Below are 26,077 nucleotides of genomic sequence, written 5' to 3'. Positions count from 1 at the left end.
GATCTAAACATTTTTATGACAGCAGAAATATGTTATATTATCGCACAGGTCACAATTGTGACCGAACATAAAACACAACTTTTTTCCACACACTTTTCCCAAAAAATTAAAATTAAAAAAATTATATTGATTATTTCAAAGGGTAACTAATGACACATAATTTGGATATTTTGATGTCTTAGGAAAATGTTGGGATTAAACGGGCTAATTTCTATTTCCAAAAAGTAATATTTAACTTTTGAAGGAGTAACTAGTAATGAGTAATATATAACATTTTTGAGTAACTAGCCCAACACTTCGACCAGTCAGTTGGTCCATTCTGACTAAATGGAGTGTGTGCAGACCAGTGACTTTAGCTACAAGATTTGAATGAACTCATTAATATATATCACGTACGTTACGCGATACGCTTCTAAAATTAATATTAATGAGGTTACGTGACGTTATAGAGAGACGTCAGCACGTCAAATTTAATATTCATCAGACAAGCGTCTCCACGTGTTTTGCTCCTCTGTCGCTCTTGTGTTATACTTCCGCTGTCCCATGTGTCTGTTTTCATTTACAGTGAGATACAGCAATGGCTTCTAAACGACAAAATGGGGATCCTGTCGAGTCCGCTACAACAGCGAAGAAAACCAAAACAGACGAAAGCGAGTTCTCTGGCACGGTCTTTAAATCCATGCTGAAGGATCCAACTAAAGCGCTAAAGGGTAACTTCAGTGTATTTTAGCTACAAAGCAATCTGCATTCAGTTGAAAACCGGTCACGTGTGCAGTTTTTCAATTTTATTTGTAAATGCTCGATTCGTGTAACGTTACAATGTAGTTTTCTCTAAATGCTAATAATCATGCTTCCAGTGTTCGCTCCACCAGACTTTTATTTTGTTTTCTCATTTGATGGTGCTCAGAACTGGCTGTAGTTACAGTAAAAACGCAGAAATAATTCAAAATGTTTACATATATCTTACTGTAAGAATACAAATGTTAACACTGTACTTAATCATAAACTTATATTGTATATTATGTAGGTTTGGAGACCTTCGTAAGACTAGCGAAGAAACTTCCATGCGCAGACATCTATGATGTAGTGGAAGGATACATCAAAATCTCAGTTGAATGTTCAGAAATTTTTGCATTACTGGAGGAAGAAAATAATTCAGAGGCTGAAGTGAGTCAATTATCTCTCTGTCTGTCTGTCTATTATTATTATTTTTTTTATATTAGCTTACTTTTTTTTACAATGCATAATAATCATGGACATTTTACATTACATTTACATTCATGCATTTGACAGATGCTTTTATCCAACGTATACTGCAGTCACAATACATATTTAATAAGTTCATGCTTTCTCTGGATCAAACCCTTGGCCTAGCCATTGTTAGTGCCATGTTCTACTCTTTGAGTACAGAAATGCCTTGCATTTTCCATTTATTTTAGTGTAAAATGTCTTCCTTTTAAGAATCCATAATCATGCAGTGAGTCAAGGAAGTGAGAGAATAGGCTTCCAGTTCTTTCGTCACATAGGAAATGAAAGGTCTAGTTGAATGATAACAATTTATTTACAGTTTGGCAATTAAATAAGTTTATAGTGATGTTTCATGCATACAGTAAAAAATAGACTTCGATGCTGTATGCTGATTTGCCAACATTAGTTATTTTTGGTGTCCAAAATATACAGTTGATTACAATTAAAGAGTTTACTGTTTGCATCATAATCACATCTATTTAATATATTTTGTAGATGATGCTGATATTTCAGAGTCTAGAAATGATTTTGCTGCGGACGGCCAGCGATCTGTCTCAGTTGAGCATGGTGGGCTCCAACATCGTGAGGAAGACTGTCTCCACTCACATGAGACTTATACTGTCCTCTCTACATTCAGAGAATCACAGGTATTTTTATGCAAATCTTAATCAGATATTTACATATGTGTATGATATGATAAGCAGGCAAAATTAATCATTTGGAATGTTTTGAACGCACTCATTGTGGTTTGTGTACCTTGTTTTTTGCACAGGTTTGTCCGCCAGTGTCTGTGTTTCCTGTCCGCAGTGGTATCTCAGGGTTCGGAGGCTGCGAGGGATGTCTTCAGTCAAATACACATCAGTAAAGGTCTCACCAGCCTCACACGGAGAAGAGACAAAACTGTTAAGTGCTTTACAAACTCTAAATACTACATAACTTTTACACGACATTCGCGTTTATTCATTTAGCAATTGTTCATTTTCTAGGGAAAGCCAGATGTTCGAATGGCTTACATACAGTTTGTCCTTTCATTCCTGATGTCTGGAGACAATACAACTATTGGCCACATACTGGAGGCTAAAGGTATCAACAAACCAAATCTGTGTGTGCATTATGAGTTGGGTCTTTAAATGGTCTTAAATTAGTATTTGTCTGTCGTTCTCTAGATTTTTTGTCTGAAATCTTGACCAGTGGACTTAAAGATGACAGATTATCCATCGTAAATTTGATTCTGTCCACCCTGCAAACCAGAGTAAGACCCTTCCTTATGAATGCCATTTACCAAAGTGAGTGAGTGCTGTCCTTAAATGTCATAACTTATTAATGTATTTGGCCATAGGTTGTGCAGAATAAAACCATCACGAAAACTCAGAAAGTGCGATTCTTTAGTCCTTCCATACTGGGACACATTGCCTCTCTCTATAAGTGGAACGGGATTGTGGATGTCAGTGTGTCTGAGAAAGAGGTACAGTGGACTCTCTCTTTACACAGAGCATGACTTACATGGGTGATTCAAATCCCAAATCTCAATTGTCAAATCTGTTGTAAGATTATCCACAGATATGAATTGGTACATTTGTTAACCCTATGTGTGTGGTGTCTGTCGCAAAGTACTGATGTTGACAATAAACTTTATATTTAAAAGCGCATCACAACATTTTACAGTAAGGGTTCATTAGGAAACATGAACTAATAATGAAAATATATCTGTGAAGAATTTGTTGTTGATGTTAAAGTTGATGATAATTTCAGGTTTTAGTAATACATAATCAAAAGTTGTATCTGTTAAATAGACATGATCTATAAACTAACATGAACTAATTAATAAAACCTGTAGCAAATCTATTGCACATTGTTAATGTTACACTGTAAAAATATTCTGTAATATTTATGGTAAGAAACCGACAGCTGTGGTAGTAGCGTTTTAGGTTTTAACTTAGATTTACAGTTCAATACCGTAATTTCATTAACTGATATAATGTTAATATACCACACCACTGAAGTACTGAAATCTGTACCTTTGTAAACACTGCACCAAAGGCAGGTGGTGATTTAGAAAATCACATGATAAACCAAAGCCTATCACAAGCAGCTTTTAAAAATTAATATCTATATAGAAGATGTGCACTAAAAACTAAACTCAATCATGGTAACAATACACATGAAACTGAAATAATGCAATAAACATTAATTGAACAACATTAAATGTAACACACAACCCTAATGCACACAACTGATAAGAAAAAAACTAAGAAGAAACATAGTTATTTCAAACATAAAAATTGAATTGTAATGCCGAAACTCTGGGAATGTAAATTTACAGTTATTCACTGTTAATTATACAATATTTTTCCATTTCCAAAAACAGTATACCACCGTAAAATTACATGTAATTTCCAATACAGTTTTTCACCGTATATAGTACACTGTTAAAAATATTCTGTAAAATATACAGTAAAAAAACGGCAGCTGTGGTTGCCAGAATTATACCGTAAAAAAATACGGCAACACCGTTTTTGGTTTAACTGTTTTAAACTGTAAAAAATACAGTTACACTGTTTTAGGTTTAACGGTTTTACCTTATATTTACAGTTTAATACCATAATTTAACTGATATAATATTAATATACAAACTTATTGAAGTACTGAAATCTGTTTTGTACCTTTGTATTACACTGGTAACCACCAAAAGCAGGTGGTGATGAGAAAGTCACGTGATGAAACAAAGCCCATCACAAGCAGCTTTTAAATAATAAGAGAAGGTGCACCGTGTCATTTACACAAGCACTAAACACCATCATGGTGAGATTCATTAAACTGAAATATGCAATAAATTACATTAATTTAACAACATTTTATGTAACATACAAACCTAATAAACATAACAGATAAGAAAAAATTAAGAAACATAGTTATTTCAAAGAAAAAACATCAAATTCAAACAAAATTTGAAATGCAACGCAGAGAATTCTGGGAACGTAAGTTTACGTTTTTTCCCTGTAAAGTTTACAGGAAATTACCGTTAACCAGTAAACTGGTTTGTAATGTAGCATTTTCACAGTTCTTTACCGTCAAAATCAAAGTCATTTTTTACAGTGATAAGGTTACCCTTTAACCATTTAACAGTTTTTTTCTGTAGCATTTTTGCAGTCTTTTACCGTTAAATTCAGTTTAACATTTTTTTTTTTTACAGTATAGCTAATGCATTAACTAACTTCAGCTTAAAGGCAAAAAACTGAAATGTTTATATCATGTTAATTATACTACACATGCAAGTGATATCATAAGATGAAGAGACAGAAGTTGTTGCTGCTGCTGCATAATATTTTGCAGTGCGTGAAAAAAAAAAAAAGACTGGGTGTTATGCTGATCAGCTGAAAATTAATTGTATATGGTTTTGTACAGTAACGGTTATAAACTCTCTTTCCACCTCTATACTTATTGAGTGTGTTTCATAGGCCAAAACAGAGAAAACAAGAAATAAAGTCAAAGATTAAATTAACTTTTATCCCTAGATTTCCATTGACATCACAATAGTATTTGTTATTGTGAATTCTTTTGGCCATGATAATTGTGTAGTAAAGGCCTGACATTGTGGGAAGATAATTAAAAATAAGTTAAATGACATGTTCCTGTTAGTAACAATGTAATAAGAATGTAATAACAATGTAATTCTACCTCTGAAATCCTATTTCTGTTACAGGAGTTGTAGGTGAGTGAAAATAATATTAACCAATAATGTCATAATCTAACATTTATTATCAAACTCTGATAGATAACATTTAATCCCCTCCTAGGTTTTGCTCTGCAACGCATCAAATTACAAATGTTCAATGCTTCGCGTGTGCCTTTCAGGATGTCTTTAAGCTTTTTGTATCCAACATCTTTTAGAAACGAGATGAAGGTGAAGGGAAGCGTATAGTGAGGGAGCTGGTGCATAACTTCCTGCTGGACCTCTGCTGCTCTCGCAAACATGGCATCAGCTTTCATGACCCGAGCCTGGGCACCGCTGGAAGGTAAGTCTGTGAGAGCTTCATAGCGTCATTCTTTCAGCTAAATCTTATTGTTGTTTAAAACACTGTTTTGTAATCCTATCCAAATAAAATGACTCTACTAGCACAAAATCTCCAAAGTGTAAAAGAAATAAGGTCAAGTCAAATGTGCCTAAATGCTTTCCCCTTCCTGTATCCAGAGCAGGAAACATTGTTCTTCTGCAGTTCCTGGTGGGGCTGAAGCAGGCGGCCGAGGACGAGATGGTAGCGGAGCTGGTTGTTGGTGTTCTGAAGGCCAGTCCTGATATACTGACCAGATACTTTAAAGAAACCAATTTCTCATTCAGTCCACGAAACAAAAGCACTTGGCTGGAAAACATCACTCTACTCAAGAAAGTGAGTCTGAAGCCTTTGCACGTATTTACCTTTGCCCTTCAGCAAGTAGGAAATATGGGAATATATAAAATATAATAGGAAATATATAACAATTTAATAAAGTTATCAAACACTAAATACAAAATTAAATATAGATGAATCCTTAGCTGCAAAAGTTATTGAGTTCGTGTAATAACAAGGCCATTTTACATCTTATTTATATTGTGCGTCCTTTTGCCTTAACTCCGAAATGGTTCACAGGTGTGACTTCCTCATGGTTTGATATTGTTGCAGATTTACGAGGCTCAGCCGGAGGTGTCCAAGGCTTTCCAGATGAGTGAAATGATTCCTTTACCTCGTCTGCTGTCTATGGTGTTGGTCACGTCTCTTCCTTCAGTGTGCAATAAAGCCTTCTTCACTCAAGGTCTCAATGTAAGCGCCAGATTCAACCAATCAGACAATCACAACAGTACCATTAGAGGCCAATCTCAGTGTATTTATTTATTTATTTTTAATCCAAATTAATTAATATTAGAAGAAATAATTTGAGTTGTACATTACTCTTCAAAGGTTTGGGGCTTGTAAGATTTGGATGTTTTTTAAAGAAGACTTCTGTGCTCACCAGGGCATTTATTTGATCAAAAATACAGTAATATTGTGAAATATTATTACACATCAAATGTAATTTAATCCTCTAATGGGCAAAGCTGTATTTTCAGCAACATATCTCCTTTCTTCAGTGTCACACGATCCTTCAGAAATCATTCTTATATGCATTTAGCAGACACTTTTATCCAAAGTGACTTACAGTGCATTCAGGCTACACATTTCTTTTTAACCAGTACCTGTGTTCCCTGGGAATTGAACCCACAACCTTCTGCGCTGCTAACGCAATGCTCTACCACTACAGGGACATCTCAGTATGCTCGATCTTTAATATTTCTCTTATAGCTACCCAACCTGGTGGTCCAGCACACAACACTTTCCCTCCTGGCATTTATTCTGAAGCGAGCCCAGAAAAACATCGAACACTGTCTGGACAAAACAGTCTGGGAGAGTTCAGACATTTACAGCCCGGCCGTGATGGAGGAGTTTGTGCAGCTTTACAGAGATGCACTGAGCAAGGTGAGGATGATGGGAAAGGGTTTTAACATCTCAAGCTATCATATTATTTCACAATGAATATTCATCCTTTTGCTGCCTCAGATTCTACCGGACACGGTGTCCGTTGTTTCCAACTGGCAGTCGCACTTGAAGGAGAAGGAGGATGCAGTAAAGACGATGGGCACAGGACAAAAACAGAGCGAAGAACACAGTAATAGTTAACGTCTTTTAAAGCTACAGACTTGTTCTTGCTCAAACGCAGTCATTCAGAAATGGTTTTCCTCCAACAGCGCGGCAGGACGACCCACAGCTCATCCTGGTGAAGGCTCTGCTGCTGCGGGTGATGTGTTTGTATCAGAGGGTGGTGCCTCACCTCGTCAGCCAGAGCAAGTTCGACTTCAGCAAACTCCTGAAAGGTCTGACACATTGATTGAGAACCGATATAACCAATATAGTGCATTTACCTTCTCACCTGTTATGGAACGGATTTAAGTGACTAATCACAATGTTTGCAGGCATTGTGACAGAGAGTGGAATGAAACAGGAAGTTCCTCCAGTTCTACAGTATCAAATTCTACAACTGGCTTTGGAACTTCCTGCAAGCAAATTCTCCTGGTTTCGTGTTCAGGTAAAAACTTACTTTTTTTTATTTGCTTTTTTTTTTTATCCAAGGTCTGCGTGAACACATTTGTCTTCAACATTTGGTTGGCTGATGTTTGTGTATATGTGTATTTTGTTTCTTTCAAGCTTAAGATCATCATGTGTCCCCCCTTTTCTTTTTTTTATCCCGAAACGCAGGATCTGCCAGATACAGATCCTGAAAAAGGAGAGCGATCAGTCTTCTATTTGCTTCTTAAAATGTTTGTGAGTAGTAACAGTAACTACTTGAAGACTTCAACCAGGATGTTGGTCCTAAAAGTAAGTTTCATTCTCATTCAACAACAGAAAACTGCATACAAAACCCATGTTTTTAAAATACTAATGTATTATAAGTATCGTATATTTCGGGCTATAAGTCGCACCTGAGTATATTAGTCCAAAAATGCGTCATGATGAGGAAAAAAAACATATATTTAGTCGCATTTATTTAGAACCAAGAACCAAGAGAAAACATTACCGTCTACAGCCGTGAGAGGGCGCTCTATGTTTTCAGTGTAGACTACAGGAGCACTGAGCAGCATAGAGCGCCCTCTAGCGTCTGTAGACTGTAATGTTTTCTATTGGTTCATTTCTCTTAGTTCATGTCAAATTAATTTTGATAAATAAGTCGCACCTGACTATAAGTCGCAGGACCAGCCAAACTATGAAAAAAAGTGTGACTTACAGTCCGGAAAATACGGTATTTTATTATTTATGGAAGGCCGTTTTCACACCTGAATTAAAAAAAAAATTGATTTGTTGCGATTTTTATCTCACAGTTTTGACTTTTTTTTTCTCCGAATAACGTGATATAGTCACAATTGCGAGAGAAAAACGTTGCAATTCTGACTTTTTTCTCGCAATGGCAAGTTTATATCTCACAATTTTGAGTTTAAAACTCTGAGATGGCACTGAATAAAAAAATACTACTACAAATAGATTTTCTAAATATTTCCTGCAATATTATGTACGTAAAGAAATATATTTTATGTTTGAACAGTTACCTGTATCAATCAGCATGTGCGCAGCTGACACATCCAACCTATTGACTGACATATATCACTTATCCTGTCTGAAAAGACCATAAACTTGCAGATGACATCTGAAGGAAAAATTAATTGACGTACACATCTTAAAATCTGATCCTGTGTGACTGATCCACTTCAAACCGGGTGGTTTTAGGTCAAGGTTTTTGCCAGTAGGGAACAGTCTTCACAGTCATTGTATAGATCAGTAGTTTGGACTGACACGAGGGAGAGGAAGTAATGACAGAAGTTGTATCTATGGCTGAACTCACTGATCCTCCTCTGTTCTCCAGGTGTTGCGGGACAGTGGTGTATTTGAGCACACGTGGAAAGAGCTGGAGATCTGGTTGGACCATCTGGCGCTTTTGGACCCGTCCCAGCAGGAGACCGTTATCCAGTTTTTAGACCTTGTACTGGATTCTAACCTCTCACATCTGTTTTTACTTGGTTCTTAGAGAATCATTTCAGAGTTCTGAATAAAAAAGGTTGATATTTGCCATTTAGTGCTGTCCATCTCTGTTGTGTGACAGGTTTTGAAGAGAGTGGTGTGTAACCCACACGTGTACACAGAGAAAGCAGCGAGTATGGTCCAGGAGGCGGCGTATCTACAGGCCAACCAGAGCGGTCAGGAGGGAGATGAAGCTAGCATCCCTATATCACACATCGACGGTTAGACGTGTGTCTGTGATCTGAGGAGCTGGTGCAGCGGTGGGAATTATTCTGGGTTGTTTAAAGGCTTATGTGTGTATTTTGCTGTGTTTTAGATGTGCTCGACATGGTTGATGTGATAGTGGAGGACAGCGAAGGGGATGTTGAGGAGATCGGACCTTCGCTCACTGATGACATCATCCTCCAGACGTTCCCGTTCAGTGCCATCGTACCAGCTGTGCTAGAGGTTCGCAACAAGCTGCCGGAGAGTTTTAAAGATGGGAAAGGTAAAGTTTACAGATAGATATGATCTAATCAATCAAGTTTCTTAAATAAAATGAGACATCGGAGCTGTGGGGTGTGTGTGTACACATTGAGCCTTGGTAAGTAAAAGTGCGCTGGATTGAGTCCAGCCTGCGTATCAGAAGGCAAAAATCTTTGCTATTTGAAATCCATTTTTTCTTCTTTTTTTGTGTACTTAAATGTAACATTTACTTGCAGAGTTGTCCGTTTATGGGTGAAAATCACAGTTTTTAATACAAAATCTCTCACAGATTCAATAATTTTTTTTTAACTGGTTGGTGTTTCACCAAAAGAGAAGCTTTGAAACTTTAAGCTCTATTTCTGATTTCTCTTCAAAATAAAAGTTTCTGTTTTCTTCTGTAAAATAAAATGTGTATTGTAATTAAATGCCATAATATTTTTTAAACTCCGGTATTATATATAAAAATATTTTGCACTTTATTGATACGTTTAATTATTATAATATTTATATTATTTTTATTACTTTTGACTGGGGTGTTAACCAAACAGAAGCTTGGGGACTTTAAGATCTCTGTGTTTTTTATTCAAAATAAAAGATCTTTATTCAAAATAAAAGCTCTTTGGTTAAATCTTTGAAAGCAATTAAATAAAGGTGATCTGTTTTTCCATGAAGTAAAGTTGTTATTAAATTCTCAATGTTTTTATTAGTGTTACTAGTATAGTAATATATTTGTATTCATTTAAGTAATTGTTATAATTAAATAAAATAAAAATGTTAATTATTCTAAAATAATTTATTTAATTTAATATTTAATTATTTAATAATCAACTAATAATAATAATATTAACAACAATAATAGTTTTGCCCCCAGATTCCCGTTGTCTACCTGGGAGTGTTCATTGAGAATGCAGTGTGTAGGGCAGGACAGTTTTCGTGTGCTCTTATATTACCATCTGTGCTCTGTTGTGTAGGAGTGGTGTTTCGGTACATGGCTGCGGTCCTGTGTGATGTCCTGCACTGTCAGAGAGACCCGCTGGCTCTGTGTCTGACCCTCCAGCACTACGATAAAGAGCTGAACTCCTCAGACACCTCCGTCGTCTCCTTCTACCGCTACTACTCTCAGTGGCTCCCCAAACACACACAGGACCCCCCGGTGAGCCCTTCACCTTCACTGCACCTCAGATCCAGAGGCAACTAATCAAACTGTTAGCTGTCTTCTCCTTTTCCTTCAACATTTCCTTTCGTTTCTGCTTCTTCTTCTCTTGAGTGTATGGCAGCTCATAGAACTGGACATAGAAAAGTTATGAAATATGCCGTACAGATAGAGGACAGTCTATAAGCAAATTTGGACTCTCTATTCTTGATAAAGTGTTGTTTTTTCGTCATGAGAACAGTGACATCAAATATGGCATAAACAGATGAGCTCACTATTTTGTATAATTCTATTTTGTCTATTTCTCACCAAAATGTAAAAATTTTCTTCAGACCCTGTCATGAAATATTTTTGTAACTTTTATGTATTTTATATATTTCCTTTTATAATCGAGGACCTTTATAAACTAGGAATAGTTAATAGTTTTTTTTTTTAGTTTTTTTTTCTTCCTAATCAAACTTTCTTCCAGTTTGTCACTAAAGACGTCCCGGATGGTGCATCTGGCACGGACTTCTCCTCGCTGCTGAAGGCCTGCTACAGTGAAGGGCCCGATGCGTTCCTGCGGGACTCTTTTAAGGAGGCTGCACAGGAAGCTGTGAACACTCTGCATGTGTCCCAGTTCCCTGTGGCTGTCAATCAAGTGCTTCTCTACCTCAGAAACTTCGTGCTCACGTTCAATTCGGTATTCAGCCTCTCAGACATATATTTGAATGGTTTTTGTCTAGGAACTATAAAGTTTGCGTTTAGTGTTCATTTGAGTGAGATAATTCACCACAAACATTCTGTTGCTTTTTACTCTCCTTCATGACATTCCAAACCTGTATGACATTCTTCCTTCTGTGAAACATAAAAAGAATGTTGGTGAGGATTTGATGGAACACTTCCATTGTTTGGAAAAAAAGTATCATCTTTGAGGTTCTACAGAAGACAGAATGTCATACGCCTTTGGTTTGGCGTCTTTATGAGGAAATGATGACAGGATTTCATTTTTGTGTTAACTATCCGTTGTATGTTTAGTAACATGTAAATGAATGATTTTGTGAAGTATGATTAGTCAGTTAAACACTATAAAAAGTCATCCTTTTACCCATTTCCTAGTGGAAAAGAACGTTCTGTATCAATTAGCCAACATCTGAGAACCATGAACATTCATATATGTTGATAGATTATGGAAATAATAAGTTAAAATCTCAGGGGGTAGTGTTTTAGGAGTCGATTCAGCTTTTGGGAATAGCTCCTGAGCCGTGGTCACTGTGTTTTCCTGCAGCTCCCCAAAGAGAGCGCAGCAGAGGTGTTGGGCAGTGTGATGAGCGTGCTGAACTCTCTCGTCCTGAAGCTGTTGAGCTCAGAGACACAACAGCCCACTCAACCTGAACCCACAGAGCTGCAGGACGAGGCAGACCTCTTCCTCGAGACCAACCACGTACCTGCTCACAACACCCAACAGGTAGCCTTGATCTTCCTCCGGGATGCTTTCAGAAGCTTTGTTATTGGGAGGTAGACCGATCCGTTGCTGCTCTTCTGTCCTCCAGATCCAGCTGGCTGTCCTCAGAGCAGTGTTTAAACACCCAGCGGTGGAGCAGTGGTTTCTGGCTCTGGAGCTGAGCTCTCTTCCTCCTCACTCTCTGAATCCAGTGCGGCTGAAGCAGCTGTGTGGCCGTCTGACTGAGACCACACTCGCTCTGCTGGAGTCCAGCGCCGCTGCGCTCCGACACCTGGACTCTGTAGAGCTCATAGACACGTACTCGACCGCAGCGCAGAGAGCCGTTCTCAGAGAACTCCAGGAAAAGAGAAGCAAGTATGTGTCACGCCATTCACAAGTGCTTATTGGAAGAAGGTGAACTGCAATTTGAAGGGCTACTCCACACAGAAAAATGATTAGCGATGAGTTGTATTTCATTTGCATCATTCCTTTAAGGGGTTTCTGTCATAATCAGTTTTTCTGATTTTCAAGTTGTGGGATGCATTATGCACTGTGCTCTGGATGTGTAATGTCCTTTTTAACTATTTTAATTAGTTATCTGGATATTAGATGCATGCAGTACAGAAGGTTTTCATATGGAGCTCACTATACATGCTGCATGAATCTTATTTGTTTGATGCACCACTGAAAAAAAATCCCTGTTGCTTTTCAGAAGTTGTCCTAAAAAGGAATCTCTGTCTGTCCGAGCGCTCCTGGCTCTACATGATTACATTGACCCGTCAAGCTTGAAGGAGGTGGTGTCCGCCCTGCTGTTGCTTCCTCAGAAGTATCTGGTGGGCCCTGAGAAGCAGCTGAGCGTGTACGGCCGTGCGGTGCTGAAGCTGCTCTCAGACAGCATGAGACGCTTCTCTGAAGACCACAGCAGCTGCATTGCTCTGTCTCAGGCCCACCTGCGAGGTCTGACTGCTCTCCTCACATCCAGCCAGTGTGTGCAGCTCGAGGACTTCCTGCTACAGGTACAAACACTGCACTCCAGCCACCATATAGTTCTTTAAAAAAGTCCTCCGTTCACCCTCCCTCAAGTTGAGCTCTTCAGTTGGAGCAGAAATGACTTAATTTATGCCATTAAATCCCAATTAAACCTATGAACTTCTAAAAGGGTACATGTTACTTTATTGTCTTGTTTTCCAGTACAAATTTCTAAACGTACTAAAATCAAGAAATATTTAGATGCTAAATAAAGATATGAATTTAGATGCAAATTTAGATGAGAAATTTTGGTTTAAAACAAGAACAAATATCATTATTAAAAAAAGGAAAACCTATTTTGCTTTTGAATCAAGTTTTCTGAGCACATTGGCAGATATTTGTTATTTTGTTATTCATAAACTCACTTCATTTGCATAACTTTCACCGAAACAAGACTTACCATCTTGAGCTTTTCTTGTTTGTCAGTTAATCATCATCCTGATTTGGGAATCTTTTTTGCACTGGAAAGCAAGACAAAAATACTAAGAAGAAGAACATCACTCTTTTGCAATATGATCAGAAGGCATGTAAAAAGTTGTTTTCATCATATTCCAGTATTTGTTAGCAGAACCTTAAGTTCTTTTAATAAATGACAAAGCACTTAAGAGATGCTTAAAGTCTCAACGGGCCAATCCGTGCTAGATTGAAGGTGTTTAAAAGCCAGAGCTACATTTTCGGGCTTATTTCAGTCTCCCCAAACAAACTCCAAAATGATCTTTGTTTTGCTCTGATGTTGTTCTGAATGATCTCACACTTGTTTGCTCTCCGGTTTCGCTTGCATGTATAGCTGGGCCTTTAAAGTAGCAGTAATGCACTCACTGATACAGTTCATCAACAGAATGTTTCTCTCTAGGTGCTCTCGCAGGAGCCAAGCACTGCCAAACTCATTCAGACAGACGTTCTCTTGCACTGCATCCAGAGAGAAAGTCCTTCAGCTCAGGCTATGGGGGCTCTTCTTCTGGAGAACTGCTCCACACATGTCCTCAGCTTTGAGCTCTGGTGCCTGGAAGCCTCTAACCTAACACAGATCAGCTCCCAAAACAGCGGCTTCCTGTTTTTACTCAACGCCTACTTGAGGAGAGCCACCACTGATGACCCCACTCGCCCTAAACACAGTCAGTACTGCTGCTTTCATAGAAAGGCTCAAATAATGCTGTTCAAGTTGATTCCGAAGGTTGATTCATGTGGTCTCATCTGTCACCTCGCACAGTTCAGAAGTCAGTCCTGAAGGTCCTGAAGAAGGCTTTACTCTCCGAGCTGTGGCACACAGTGCAGCAAGCAGAAGTTGGGGTTGGGACTGGTCTGCACGTGGAGGTTGTGTCCGGCCTCATCCGACTGGCTGCGGTGACCTCTGACCTCACACCACTTATGAATGATCTACCTGCCATCCTTCAGAAAACCGACAGTAATGAAAGGTAAACTCAGAAAGCCTGACATGAAATAAGTCAGAGTTTTGTATTTTTTTACGCACCGGATTCCAGTGTTCACACGGTTGCGGTCCTAATGACTATATATATGATATAATATATATATATATATATATATATATATATATAATTGTTTGGCATCAATGCTGTCAAACGATAAACTGCTTACAAAAATAAACGTTTTTGTTTATATTAGTGCCGGGCAACGATTATATTTTTTAATCATGATTGATCACATGATTTTCTGCAATCAATCGCATTATATATTTTAAATTTTAATATTTTATAGTGTTCCTGTAGCTCAATTGGTAGAGCATTGCGTTATCAAGCGCAATGTTGGGGGTTCGATTCCCCAGGAACAAATTATAGGTAAAAATTGATAGCCTATATAAAAAATATATATAAAATATTTATACATGGAAAGATTGAAAATTCCCTTTTTTGTTACTGAGTTGTATATTGGTTTTCATTTGGACACATCCTACTTTTATTCTGTGTATGCCTTGCATTTTTGATACACGCTTGAACTAAAACTTTGAGGATTCAAAAGTTTTTATTTGCATAACATTTTCTGAAACCTCTGCTTTCAGGTGGAAGCTGGCCGACTCCATCAGTGAAAAACTGTCCGGTTCAGAGGAACTGTGTCAGTGGAGGAAGTCTCTGCTTTCAGCTGCTCTCCTCTGGCTTTCTGATGTGTATAAAGAACAGAAAGAATCCCAATCTCTTCATGAAGAGACCATGCTGACAAGACTCAAGTCACTGCTGGTGAGTCCGTATGGTCCTGGCCATGGTTAAAGCATGTAAACAGTACTTTCTGATAGCAGTGTGTCAGTATTATTCAAGAGTTTTCCAGATTAAGATGGCTTGATGGTTGAAAAAGATTAGTGATGCAGTTTTTAAAAGTACAATATTACTTGCCAACAGTTAGAAGTATTATTGTTGTACTATTGAAAACTGAGAGTTGCATATTTTAAACATTAACATCTGCTTGCCTTGTTCAAACTGAGGGACAAGTCAGAATTTCTAACTTTTTTTTCAATCATCCATAATAATTATATTCAAAGGTACAGCACAGTTGTAATGTGTTGACCAAGTATTCACTTTTTTATAAGAAATGTGTTGTGTTGTGTCACTTGTATTTAACACACAATACTGATCATTTTATTTACAGATATTAACTGCTGTTAGTTGAAAAGTCAAACAAGCATAATGACCTAATAACTTTAGCAGTAATGTGTAGTTGTTTAGCATGAATATTGCTCCGTCTTCAGCTGATGTATACTGCATGTTGGGTTTATTACAGATCTTTCCAGAAAATATCACTGCATCAGACTGGAACACCTTCGTTAAGTCTGGGCTGAAGTAAGTGGTTCTTCTCTTAATTAACAAAACTAAATTGGATCTAAACTATTTGCTAACTCTGTACTCAGCTGACAGTATCGTTGTCACTCTCAGGTATCGATACCGTGACCCTAACTTCTTGGGCACCTTAACCACACTGCTGGAGGTCATTTATGGGACACCAGAGACCCCTAAAGAGCTGTTGCCTCTGGCTACCGTCCACATGATGACCACCAGTCACTCTCTTTTCTTACCCACAATGCTCTCCACACAGGACGATTCTGACAGTCTTCATCTGTCTAAAGGTAAAGCTATATCAGCAGCTCTAGATCCTTCTCCAGAGACACTTCTGAACACATGACCCAGAAGATTGTTTTTTTTAATCTGTCTAAGATCGTTTTCACTCAATATCCTGTTAATCTTGAGTACCTATAGAGTAGTACTGCATCCTTCATAACTCCAAAAATCTTTATTTTTATTATATTCATAAGAGAAAGATAGTCTGTACCGATTTTCCCCGGAAAAACACGACCGGCTGGAGGCGTGACATGTGGGCGGAGCTAAAGAATCACGAGCGCGAGTAGGCTTTTGTGTTGAGCGCGTCTGGAAGCTGTGACAGCTGTGAGGAAAAAACCATCCAAAACAAACCATGGCTTACAGTCAGATTCAGCGTTTATGACCCAGAATCAGATCCAGAGGCTGAAACTGAACGAGAGCAGCAGCAGCAATGACTCGCTCCGAGCGGGGCTCGAACCCGGGTCTCGGCATGGGAGGCGGACGCACTACTAACAAGGAGGCAGAGTTATTTGAAGCAGTTTTACTCACCGCCTGCGGTTCCAACACACGATCGTGGCCCTTTTTCGTTGGGATTGCATCATCCTTAAGAAATAAACGATACGCAAATCCGTCATCAAACTGGACCTTGTTTGTAAAACAAGCATCTTCGAAATGCAGGGAACAAACAAAAACACTTGCACAACTCCGTTGATGCTCTGTAAAAATAAACTCCATCCACTGGTCCCTTAATGCTGTTTCTCTTTTGGTAATCTGTGCAGGGTTGTCTTGCCCTGGCAACCAAAAACACACTCCTTTTGTGACATTTGGCGACGCTCTCGCTCTGATCAGTGAATGCCTGTTGTGCTCTCAGTGCTCTGCTATACGGGAGCGCGCGCTCTTCCGCAGAAGTGCCTCAGGACCCATATAAGGAAATTCCGCTCCATCTAACGTCACACAGAGCCATACTCGAAAAAAACTTTCCGAAACTTCCCTCAAGCGTACAACTTAATTTTTGAAACTTTGTCCATGTTTAGCATGGGAATCCAACTCTTTAACAGTGTAAAAAAAAGTATGCGTGTATGTATGTGTATATATATATATATATATATATATATATTAGGGGTGTAACGGTACGCAAAAATCACGGTTCAGTACGTACCTCGGTTTTAAAGTCACGGTTCGGTTCATTTTCTGTACAGTAAGGGAAATAAATGCAAACATTAAACTGCAGGTTGTTTATTACTATAAACTTTTTTCAACAATTTGTTTACACTTTTTAAAAATACTTTTTAATAGAATATATATAAAATAAAAAAGAATAAGAAATAAAATACTGCAAATAAAATGCTGCAAAGTTCTCCACTAAATAAAATACTCTCAGGCTCAAACCAATATTGTATAATAAAATATAATGGAAAAATATAAATAAATAACTATGATTACAGTGCAGCATTACCAATCCCAGCTTGTAGGCCTGCTCATATTTTAAAAATATATATCACTTTTCCAGCATCAACAGTTTCAGTTTTTAGACCTGCTCAGATTTCGTTATTGCGTTGGACTGACCAGAATTAAGAGCAAAGGTCTGTTTAAATGCTGAGGGGAGCTGCGTTTGAATTACAATCGTTTTTTCCTAGTTGTAGTGATGTTCATACTTGCGTGATACCTTTCGAAAACCTTAGGCCGGTGACACACTGGCATATTGCACCTGTCAAACATAGTCTATTTTGCCATCAATACTGTTGACGGTGTCCTTTATCAGTAAGCTTTATATTTATGCTCAACATGAAGTATAGATATTGTTGTCGTGAAGACAGACAGCAGAAACGCCACGCTCACGCCACGCAGCCAGTGTGTCACCAGCCTTAGAATCAGCTGCAGGGCGGGATTGGCGCTGAACGCAGAGACTTCCGCCACTTATTATGTTCGTTTGGAAACACGAAAATGTACTTTTGTTACGCGCACAGAATATTGCATTCCGTCATTCGGTACACATGTGCACCGTACCAAAAGCCCTGTACCGAAACGGTCCGGTACGAATACACATACCGTTACACCCTATATATATTTAATTTAAATTAAATTTATGCATTTAGCAGATGCTTCTATCCAAAACAACTTTCAGACTAACATTTTTTACCTAATGTGTTCCCTGGGAATTGAACCTACAACCTTGTGCCGCTAATGCAATGTTCTACAACCTTGAGCCACAGGAACACTATATATATATATATGTATATATGTGTGTGTATATATGTGTGTGTGTGTGTGTGTGTGTGTATCTATATTTATATATTTTTTCATCAATTAACTATCATTATGTTGCATCCCTATAAACTACAGCATTACTATACTTGGGACTATGTATTCAAATAACCCCCTCTGAATGATCTATATATTTTTTTCCCTCCCCAGAGTCATTGGTGTCTCTCCTGCTCGTGCTGGTGAAGAAATCTCCTGAAGTTTGTAACATCAATCACTTCCTTGTGCTTCTCGGTGCATATGGAGCTTCGCTGAGCACAACAGGTAAGACCTGTCCAGTAGACATGGTTCATTTGGTTTGGACTTGAGATGAAGTCTGCTGTGTGATTTAGTCAAATCTCTTGATTTTCACAGATCAGAAGATTTTACTCCTGCTCCAGGAATATGAGAAGAACAACATTAGTCTTACAGAGTTTCAGTATGTGTTCAGCATTCATTTCCACTAACAGAGAATGGTTGTTTAGTGCAAACATCATTATTCGTGTCTGTTTGTTGTCAGGTATGTGCTCTGGGGCCCTGCCGCGGTTGAGCACCATAAAGCCCGGAAGAGTCTGGGACATTCACTGTGGCAGAAGCCCAGCTCAGAGCAGCTGCTGTCTCTGCTCGCTGCAGACAGGATGTTAAACACCGTCACACACTTCCCACAGCAGCGACACATCATCCCTCGGGTCAGTAGGGACAGTCTGATAGACTGAATGACAAACAGTTTTATAAAAGATGCCTTTGAAGGATGTTTACTGACCCTCAGGCAATGAGGAAAATTAAAATTAAATGCGGAAAATTAACGCCATCCAACATGTGGACGAGTTTGTTTCTTCATTGCAACAGATTTGGAGAAATGTAGCATTACATCACTTACTCACTAATGGATGCTCTGCAGTGAATGGGTGCCGTGAGAATGAGTCCAAACAGCTGTGAAATACATCAAAATAATCAACAAGTATTCCACACAGCGTCAGTTGTCACTTCATATTTTTTATGATGTGAAACGTAGGTTTGCAATAAACAAATCTTTCATTAAGACCATCTAAAATGTGAGTGCTCGATCCAAAGTGTTGCTTCCTCCAGTGAAAAAATAATCAAGTCTTCGGAAATCTTCACAGATCAAGCATTGTTTACAAGTGAAAAATGGTCCAAAACCGCTCTAAACAAGAATGTGGGAGGATTTTAATGTGAGAGACAACAGGAGATGGACTTTTTTTCACTGGAGGAAGTGTTATTATTGATTATGTTGGCCAGCAACAATGGTTTAAAGTTAAAACGCCTTAATGATAGAATTGTTTTTAACAAAGCAGTTTCTCACTTTTACGTGACGTTAACTGATGGACTGGAGTGGTGTGGATCACTTGTGAATTATTGTATTGTATTTATTTCATCAGATGTTAAAAAATCGTTCTGACGGCACCCATTCACTGCACAGGATCTGCTGTTGAGAAAGTGATGTAATGCTTAATTTCTCCAAATCTGTTGCAATGAAGAAACAAACTCGTCCACATGTTGGATGTCGTTAATTTTCCGCATTTTTACATTTTTGGGTGAACTGTTTCTTTAACTCATGGTATTTTAAGAAACAAGATCAAGTAAAAATAAACATTAAGGTATGAAAAGTGTCTCTCGCCCACATTCCATTGCTGTAAATGCTTTGCTTTTGTTGTATGGAAAGAAAAGTCATTTGAAAATGTCCTTTTTTCCTTTAAAACATAAATCATGTAGGTTTAGAATGATATGAGGGAGAATATATATATATTTCATTAATATTATTTTGTGTTGTTCCTTTTACACTTTTTTATGTAAAGATACACTTTTACGTGCTGCTTGAACAGCATCTATCTCTCTCTCTACAGGAGAGTAAAAACCTGTTCTACACACAGGAAGACAAGCTTTCTCTAGATCTGTCATCTCTGTATGACCCCTGCTTCCTCCTGCCTTTGTTCAGCTTCATCCTTCGGCCAGGTAACCTGACGAGTCTTGCCCAGAATGCTCTTGATTTGAGTTTGAACCCTCACATGTACTTCATCCTCTGCCTGCGAGCCTGATCTTGAAGGTCACGTTATATTTCCCTGTGTTAACCTGTGCTGTCACCTGTGTCTCTCTGGTCAGAGTGTGCAGTAGACTGTCAGAAGTTTGTTTCCAGTCATGCTTTGGGCGTCACAGTGACGGCCCTGAGCAGCTACGACCCCAAAGTGAGGGCCGCAGCGTACCAAGTCCTGGGGTCCTTTTATCAACACCTCGAGGGCGCTCGGTTCAGAGAGAAGAGACAGGTGGAGAACTTTCACCGTTGACTCCTTCAGCTAGATTTATTTGAATAGTGTTAGATACTAAACGCTTTCTTTTGCTACCTCCATATTTATGCAATTAGAAATACCGCTGCTTTGAGACGTCTTTCAAAAAAAAAGACTACATTTTTAAATAGTGTAAAATAATACAGTGCAATATAATGTAATCTGTTTCTATGTAACATCCAGGTACTGTACCTGCTTGACACTGTGAAGAACGGGATCCCAAAGCAAAACCAACGGATGCCGAATGTGCACGTGGCCTACATCACTAAAGTTGCTCAGCAAATCTTGAGACCCGGTGAGAGCCGTATAAACTAACTCGACATTGTAATTCTGTCCGAGTTTGCCAAAACCAAGAGGTCAACTTTTTTATTTCTTCCCCCACTGCAGAGGAACACATGTACATGGTGGTAAACAAATTTCTTTTGGGAACTCAGTTTCTGGACCTGAAGAGAGTTCCTGACTTCTTCAAACTCTTCTACAGTTTTGATCTGGAGGTATTAAACGTCAGATTTAAAAGACAAGCTCGCTGCTATTAGACTCTTTGGGTTGCATAGCATGCTAATAGAGGATACAGTATATATATATTCAGACATGTACTATGATGTGGTCTCCAAAGGAACTGTTTTGTGTCTCTGTCCAGCGCAAACAGGAGCGCGAGTGGGTGTTGAGCGTGTTGGAGGAAGGGGTCCGGGACAAGCACTGCTATGAGATCTGTGAGAAGCAGGGCATCTATCAGACCCTGATGGGTTTCGCAAGCACACCGCTCTGTGACCAGGCCTCTCAGGTGCACCCAAAATCTAACTCCGCTTTGGTTTAAATGTTGGATTAAATATGGCTTGAAATGTAAGTTTGAAGTTTCTGCTCTGCTGTTCCAGATCCAGATTGTGAATGTCCTGCGGCAGACCGCTCATGTGAACAAGGCGGCTTACAACCTCACCAAAGAGCATGGAGTCTTGACGTGGATATTACAGCTTCTAGACAAGAGGTGAGGGGTGGATTTCGCTCAACGGGACGCCTTGGCGTGTGCCTTAAGTGTGCCCTGCAGCCATTGATTGTGTTTGTGTCCTGTAGGTATTTTGACAGCAAGTTGTTGAGTTCAGTCATCGAGTTGCTTCATGCTCTGTGGTTCACTAATCTGGGAAATAAAGAGAGTAAACCAGAAGCAAACAGCACTACATCAGAGCGGCCGCAGACTTCAGGCAAATGTCTTCCTCTGTCGATCATCAGTGAGTTCCTGTGCACACTGCTCTCCATCATCAGACACCTGGGGTAAGAGCATCAAAACATCAACTTTGATACATAAAGATGGGCTTCCTGTCAGGATAAATTAGCGGAAGATTAAACTTGATCAACGGCTTTTAAAGGTCCCTCGTTGTAGTCTAAAATCAAAAGGAGATCGAGCTTTTTCTGTAGTAGGTCCCAAACTCTGGAATAGTCTCCCATTCCATGTGAGGTCAGCTCCATCGGTAACAACTTTTAAGTCCTATTTAAAAACGTATTTGTTTTCTTTAGCTTTTGAATAAGTATGTTTATTTTATTGTATGATTTTAATTTTATTAATTTTGTAAAGCACTTTGGGGCAGCGTCTGTTGTTTAAAAAATGTGCTATATAAATAAAGTTGCTTGCTTGCTTGCTTAAATTAAATTCAAATTTCATTTAAAAAACTTATAATAGGTTTATGGGTTTACCTGTTCCAAAACAGCCATATATTAACTTTTTAACAACCAATTTCCACTTTTCTTTTTGAACCGTAGAACAGGGGTTAGAGGTCAAGTATTTACTTGAAGTACTGACATTTTAGGTTAATATTTCAGTAATTTAGCGACACGTCCACGGTTCTCTAATTCAAATAAATAGATACCTACCTTTTTTCTCAGTATTTTTTGTGAGCGTTTAGTTTGATTTTAATATGAAGATTGTAAGTTCAAGTTTGTTTTGATTCATTGTGCAGCCCCTTTTGTTTATTTTAATGTTACATTTGATTAAATTAATTACGAACGGCCCGTTCACACCGAGGAAGATGACTATAAAGGTAATGATAAAGATAGTTATAAAAAAATCATTCACAACACAGACATGACGATAAAATCATAGAGAGACCATAAAGCTGGAATCACTTTCAGAACCATTTTTTCCAGCCAATCAGAATACATCCTGATAGTGAGCTTGAGAATTTAAAACGGGAGACGGGAATAAACAGACGATATCGTTCGCTGGTGTGGACGCTTGTATCATTATCGTTCTTGATGTGAACTTGGCTTAACTCGTGTCATAAATCCTCTTCAACATCATCTTTTGCAAAGCCTAAATTACATTAAGATAGATTCATAAATCAATCAGTGCTGAAATGCGGGGTGTTAGACAGGACGTGCAGAGCAGTGGGTGCTACACACCGTGAGGAACAGTGCAGGAGGGGGAATGGGCGTCACAGGCTGAAGTATGAGCATACTGGATTAGCCTTAATATTAGCTAGTTAGCGACCACATGCAATCACTGTTCATTTTTCAATCAGGCGTTTTCTTTGCTTATGTTCCTGATTAGGAGTGGTGTGAATGCACCTCAGATGAAGGCGTTCCTGCACACACTCTCCTCTGTACTGTTGCATTGTGGGACAGCTCTCAGTGCTCACGAGGAGGCCGGTTGGCTGACACTGCACCCACAGAAGCTACAGTGCTCTGAAGTCCTCCGTCTCCTGCAGCGCTGGGCGGCACTGGCCCACGATGCCTCACTGCTGTCTGCTCTGCAGACGCTCGTCAACAAACACAGAGTCAAAGAGCTGATGGGTAAGACTCGAAACACTCAAACTGACACTCCAGCTTCAGCACAGTGTACCAATACAAATTCTGTCACGATTTATTCACTGTCATGTCCTTCCAGAACTATTTCCTGTCAACGGTCCATGTTTTGTACCATGCACTGTAGTATTTAGCATGATCATGTGTTTTTGTAAATGTGTGGTGTGGTGTTGATTACCTCAAAGATTTATTGAAATTTTCTCTTTAAAACAAAATTTTTAAATATTTAAATGCTAAATAGTACAAAATTAAACTGTTAACCTGATTTAAGTGTGAAAACAACAACTTTTTTCTGTGTCTTTTAATTTTGGCAGTTGTATAAATGCTAAAATGATGGTAAAAAAATATTTACAAAACTGTGCTGATCAAAAAAAACATGCATTGTTTGGTTAATATATTTATCGCATTTTTTTTTTTTCAAGTTTGTTTAAATACTAAGTGTTTATTTTCCTTAATGCATGTATGTATTTAGGAAAAACATGTTACATTTATATTGTAATGGTAAAAACCTTCGTATTCATCGGGAAGAAGGAGGCGGGAACCGGCGGACAATCAAAATGAAACTTTAATAATCACAAGACAAACAAAACAGCGCACCAGCCCCTCACGGACGACTGATGCACGCAAATAAAAAGCAAAAAAATAAAATAAATCCCAGGCCTGGTCCTCTCTTGTCCTTCACTATCATCGCTCCAGTTTTATATCCTTCCATCTCCTACGTGGGACTCGAGACTGGCGGTGGGGTGCAGGTGTCGCTGATTTCCCAATCACTCCGCCGGCCTCACTCCTTGTTCCCACGTCCCTCAGCCCCGCCCCACTCGCCACATATATATAATATAAATTATATGCAAGTACAAATATATATATTTTTTAAAATATATACATGTATGTGTGTGAATTTATATATACATAATAAATACTCACAGTACACACGCATAGTATTTACATAAAAGCAATTAATCGTTCTGCAGCTCTATATATATATTATAGTTATTTACTGAAGAACTGACTGCCAGAAAATGTATTATTCTTTTAGCATTCCTGTTCTATTTGTTTAATTCATGTGCATGCACTGCATAAAAGTGGGAGTACATTTTTATTGAACTTTCTGTTCATCAGAAAGCTAAATGTGACTCTGAGGATTGGAGAAATGCCTGCTGGGAATTCAGCTTTGCGATTACAAACTACATAAAACATTCAAATATATTAACATAAGCAGGTGTTATTTTAACTTGAAATAATAAATGTTTCACAATATACAGGTTATTTTCTGTAAGTTTTAATCAAAAGAAGAAAAAAAGTAATGCATCCATGGTTTGAGTAAAGTGACTCCTTTTAAAAACATTCAGTAAATCTTTCCAAACTTTTGAACACTCGTGTATATAGCCAGTCCTTGGCCTTGTGGAAGCTAGATGAATGTTAGACACACAGATATCACGTGTTTTGACACATTCTTGTTCCTAACTAAACATTTCTTGTGTTTATTCAGGCTCTGGAAGAGAGAAAGGGCAAGGAAAATGCCACTCAGCGAAGCACGCTCCATTTCGAATGGAAAAACAGACAGAAACTGTTAATGGACAAGAGGGAAATCTGGGGCAGGCTCTGCTGGACGAGTGTAAACCGCTTCTTAGAAACATCCTCACACACTGGGAACCCAAAGAAAAAAGCCTTTCTAGTTCCAAGCCTGAACCCTTCACCACGGACAAACCTGAGTCGAGCGATCTAGATGATGCCACCGCGTCTTTAATTCTCAAGTGGGTCCTCAAGACATTGACGGAGAGTCCCTATGATGACAGCAGCACCGTAGCGATTTTAAATTGGTTCAGTAGCATCATACTGCCGCGTACAAGTATCATAGATGCCATTCTGACGGATGAAGGCATGAGAATGGACTTCCTCAGATTATATCACCAGACATGTGAGCATGGCTCCGCTGTGGACACCCTGCAGCTGTTCTCTAGAGTCATGCTCCGATTGCTGGAGGCACACAGCACTTCTCTGAATGGCTTTCACCAGACGGTGTTAAGAACCTGCTTGCTTACAAACACAGGCGATGAAGCCGAGAGAGGTGAGGTTACAGTCCGAGAGCGCTACAGTCAATCCCATTCAATTCAGCATTCAGATTTCTATTTAAGTAAGCCAAGAGTGTGATTGTGTTTAATAAAAAGCAAGCAAAAGAGTGCATATATCCTTGTGATGAACTACACTACCCATAATCCTAAAAAAAAAGCCATCCACCAATCAGAACAGTTGCTGGGGAGAGTTATAGCAAATAGCAAATCTCTGCCAAATATCCAGTCCCTTGAAGCACAGTGATGTCACGAAATAGAGCAGTCTTAAACCGATTGCATATGTATAGGCTGATTTGCAAATATTTTTGGGGGACCGTAACATTTTGTCATAAATGCAGTAAAAACATGTTTGAAAATATTTGAAAGTGTAGTTTAGTTCTGTGATGCAAAGCTGAATTTGTGTCTCCTTCCACTGATATGATGTTGGTTTTGTTGACAGAAAGCGGACTGAAACTGCTCTCGCTGTACATCAGTGAGCTCTGGAGTGGAGCGCGCTCCCCTGACCTCCTGCTGACCCATGCCAGACTGCTGCGCCACAGGACGCCCATCGGGACGCCCAAACCTCACGTCCTGCGCATGTGTGAAGACATCCTGTCCGAGTCATGATTACACTGTTTTACAAAATAGCCCTAAAGAGAGTTGAGTGGATCTTTTTGTAATTTTATAGTTGTTTAAAATAAAAAAGATCGTCAAACAGGTTTTTGTGGTGGTTTGAATCAT

At 38.7% G+C, this 26,077-nt stretch overlaps 1 protein-coding gene across 1 annotated transcript; it reads left to right on the top strand.

Annotated features, from left to right (window-relative positions):
- Positions 1-472: 472 nt before the first annotated feature.
- urb1 (URB1 ribosome biogenesis homolog) lies at positions 473-26,055 on the top strand. The gene is made up of 41 exons (XM_026282813.1): positions 473-710; positions 1,028-1,167; positions 1,744-1,895; positions 2,021-2,150; positions 2,235-2,331; positions 2,415-2,500; positions 2,588-2,713; positions 5,140-5,264; positions 5,441-5,636; positions 5,910-6,047; positions 6,567-6,740; positions 6,822-6,930; positions 7,010-7,135; positions 7,235-7,347; positions 7,518-7,637; positions 8,677-8,793; positions 8,914-9,052; positions 9,148-9,318; positions 10,268-10,449; positions 10,919-11,131; positions 11,717-11,896; positions 11,982-12,247; positions 12,585-12,888; positions 13,755-14,016; positions 14,112-14,316; positions 14,919-15,093; positions 15,632-15,690; positions 15,784-15,974; positions 18,361-18,471; positions 18,562-18,625; positions 18,707-18,875; positions 20,052-20,160; positions 20,308-20,468; positions 20,673-20,784; positions 20,877-20,983; positions 21,130-21,273; positions 21,365-21,474; positions 21,561-21,758; positions 23,032-23,273; positions 24,775-25,353; positions 25,797-26,055. Exons 1-41 carry the CDS (start codon positions 578-580, stop codon positions 25,961-25,963), a joined length of 6,702 nt encoding a protein of 2,233 aa, XP_026138598.1. The 5' UTR covers positions 473-577; the 3' UTR covers positions 25,964-26,055.
- Positions 26,056-26,077: the final 22 nt, after the last annotated feature.

This window comes from Carassius auratus, chromosome 15, assembly GCF_003368295.1.
Source record: "Carassius auratus strain Wakin chromosome 15, ASM336829v1, whole genome shotgun sequence".
NCBI classification, from domain to species: Eukaryota; Metazoa; Chordata; class Actinopteri; order Cypriniformes; family Cyprinidae; genus Carassius; species Carassius auratus.
The sequence above is the reverse complement of the archived record's forward strand: the minus strand, read 5'-3'. Positions and strand labels throughout refer to the sequence as shown.

Bases quoted from the DNA above. Each gene is read 5' to 3' on its own strand.
- urb1 (XM_026282813.1), top strand. From the start codon at position 578: ATGGCTTCTAAACGACAAAATGGGGATCCTGTCGAGTCCGCTACAACA. The intron at 2,332-2,414 runs GTATCAACAAAC...GTCGTTCTCTAG, and splicing joins CCACATACTGGAGGCTAAAG to ATTTTTTGTCTGAAATCTTG. The intron at 18,876-20,051 runs GTCAGTAGGGAC...CTCTCTCTACAG, and splicing joins AGCGACACATCATCCCTCGG to GAGAGTAAAAACCTGTTCTA.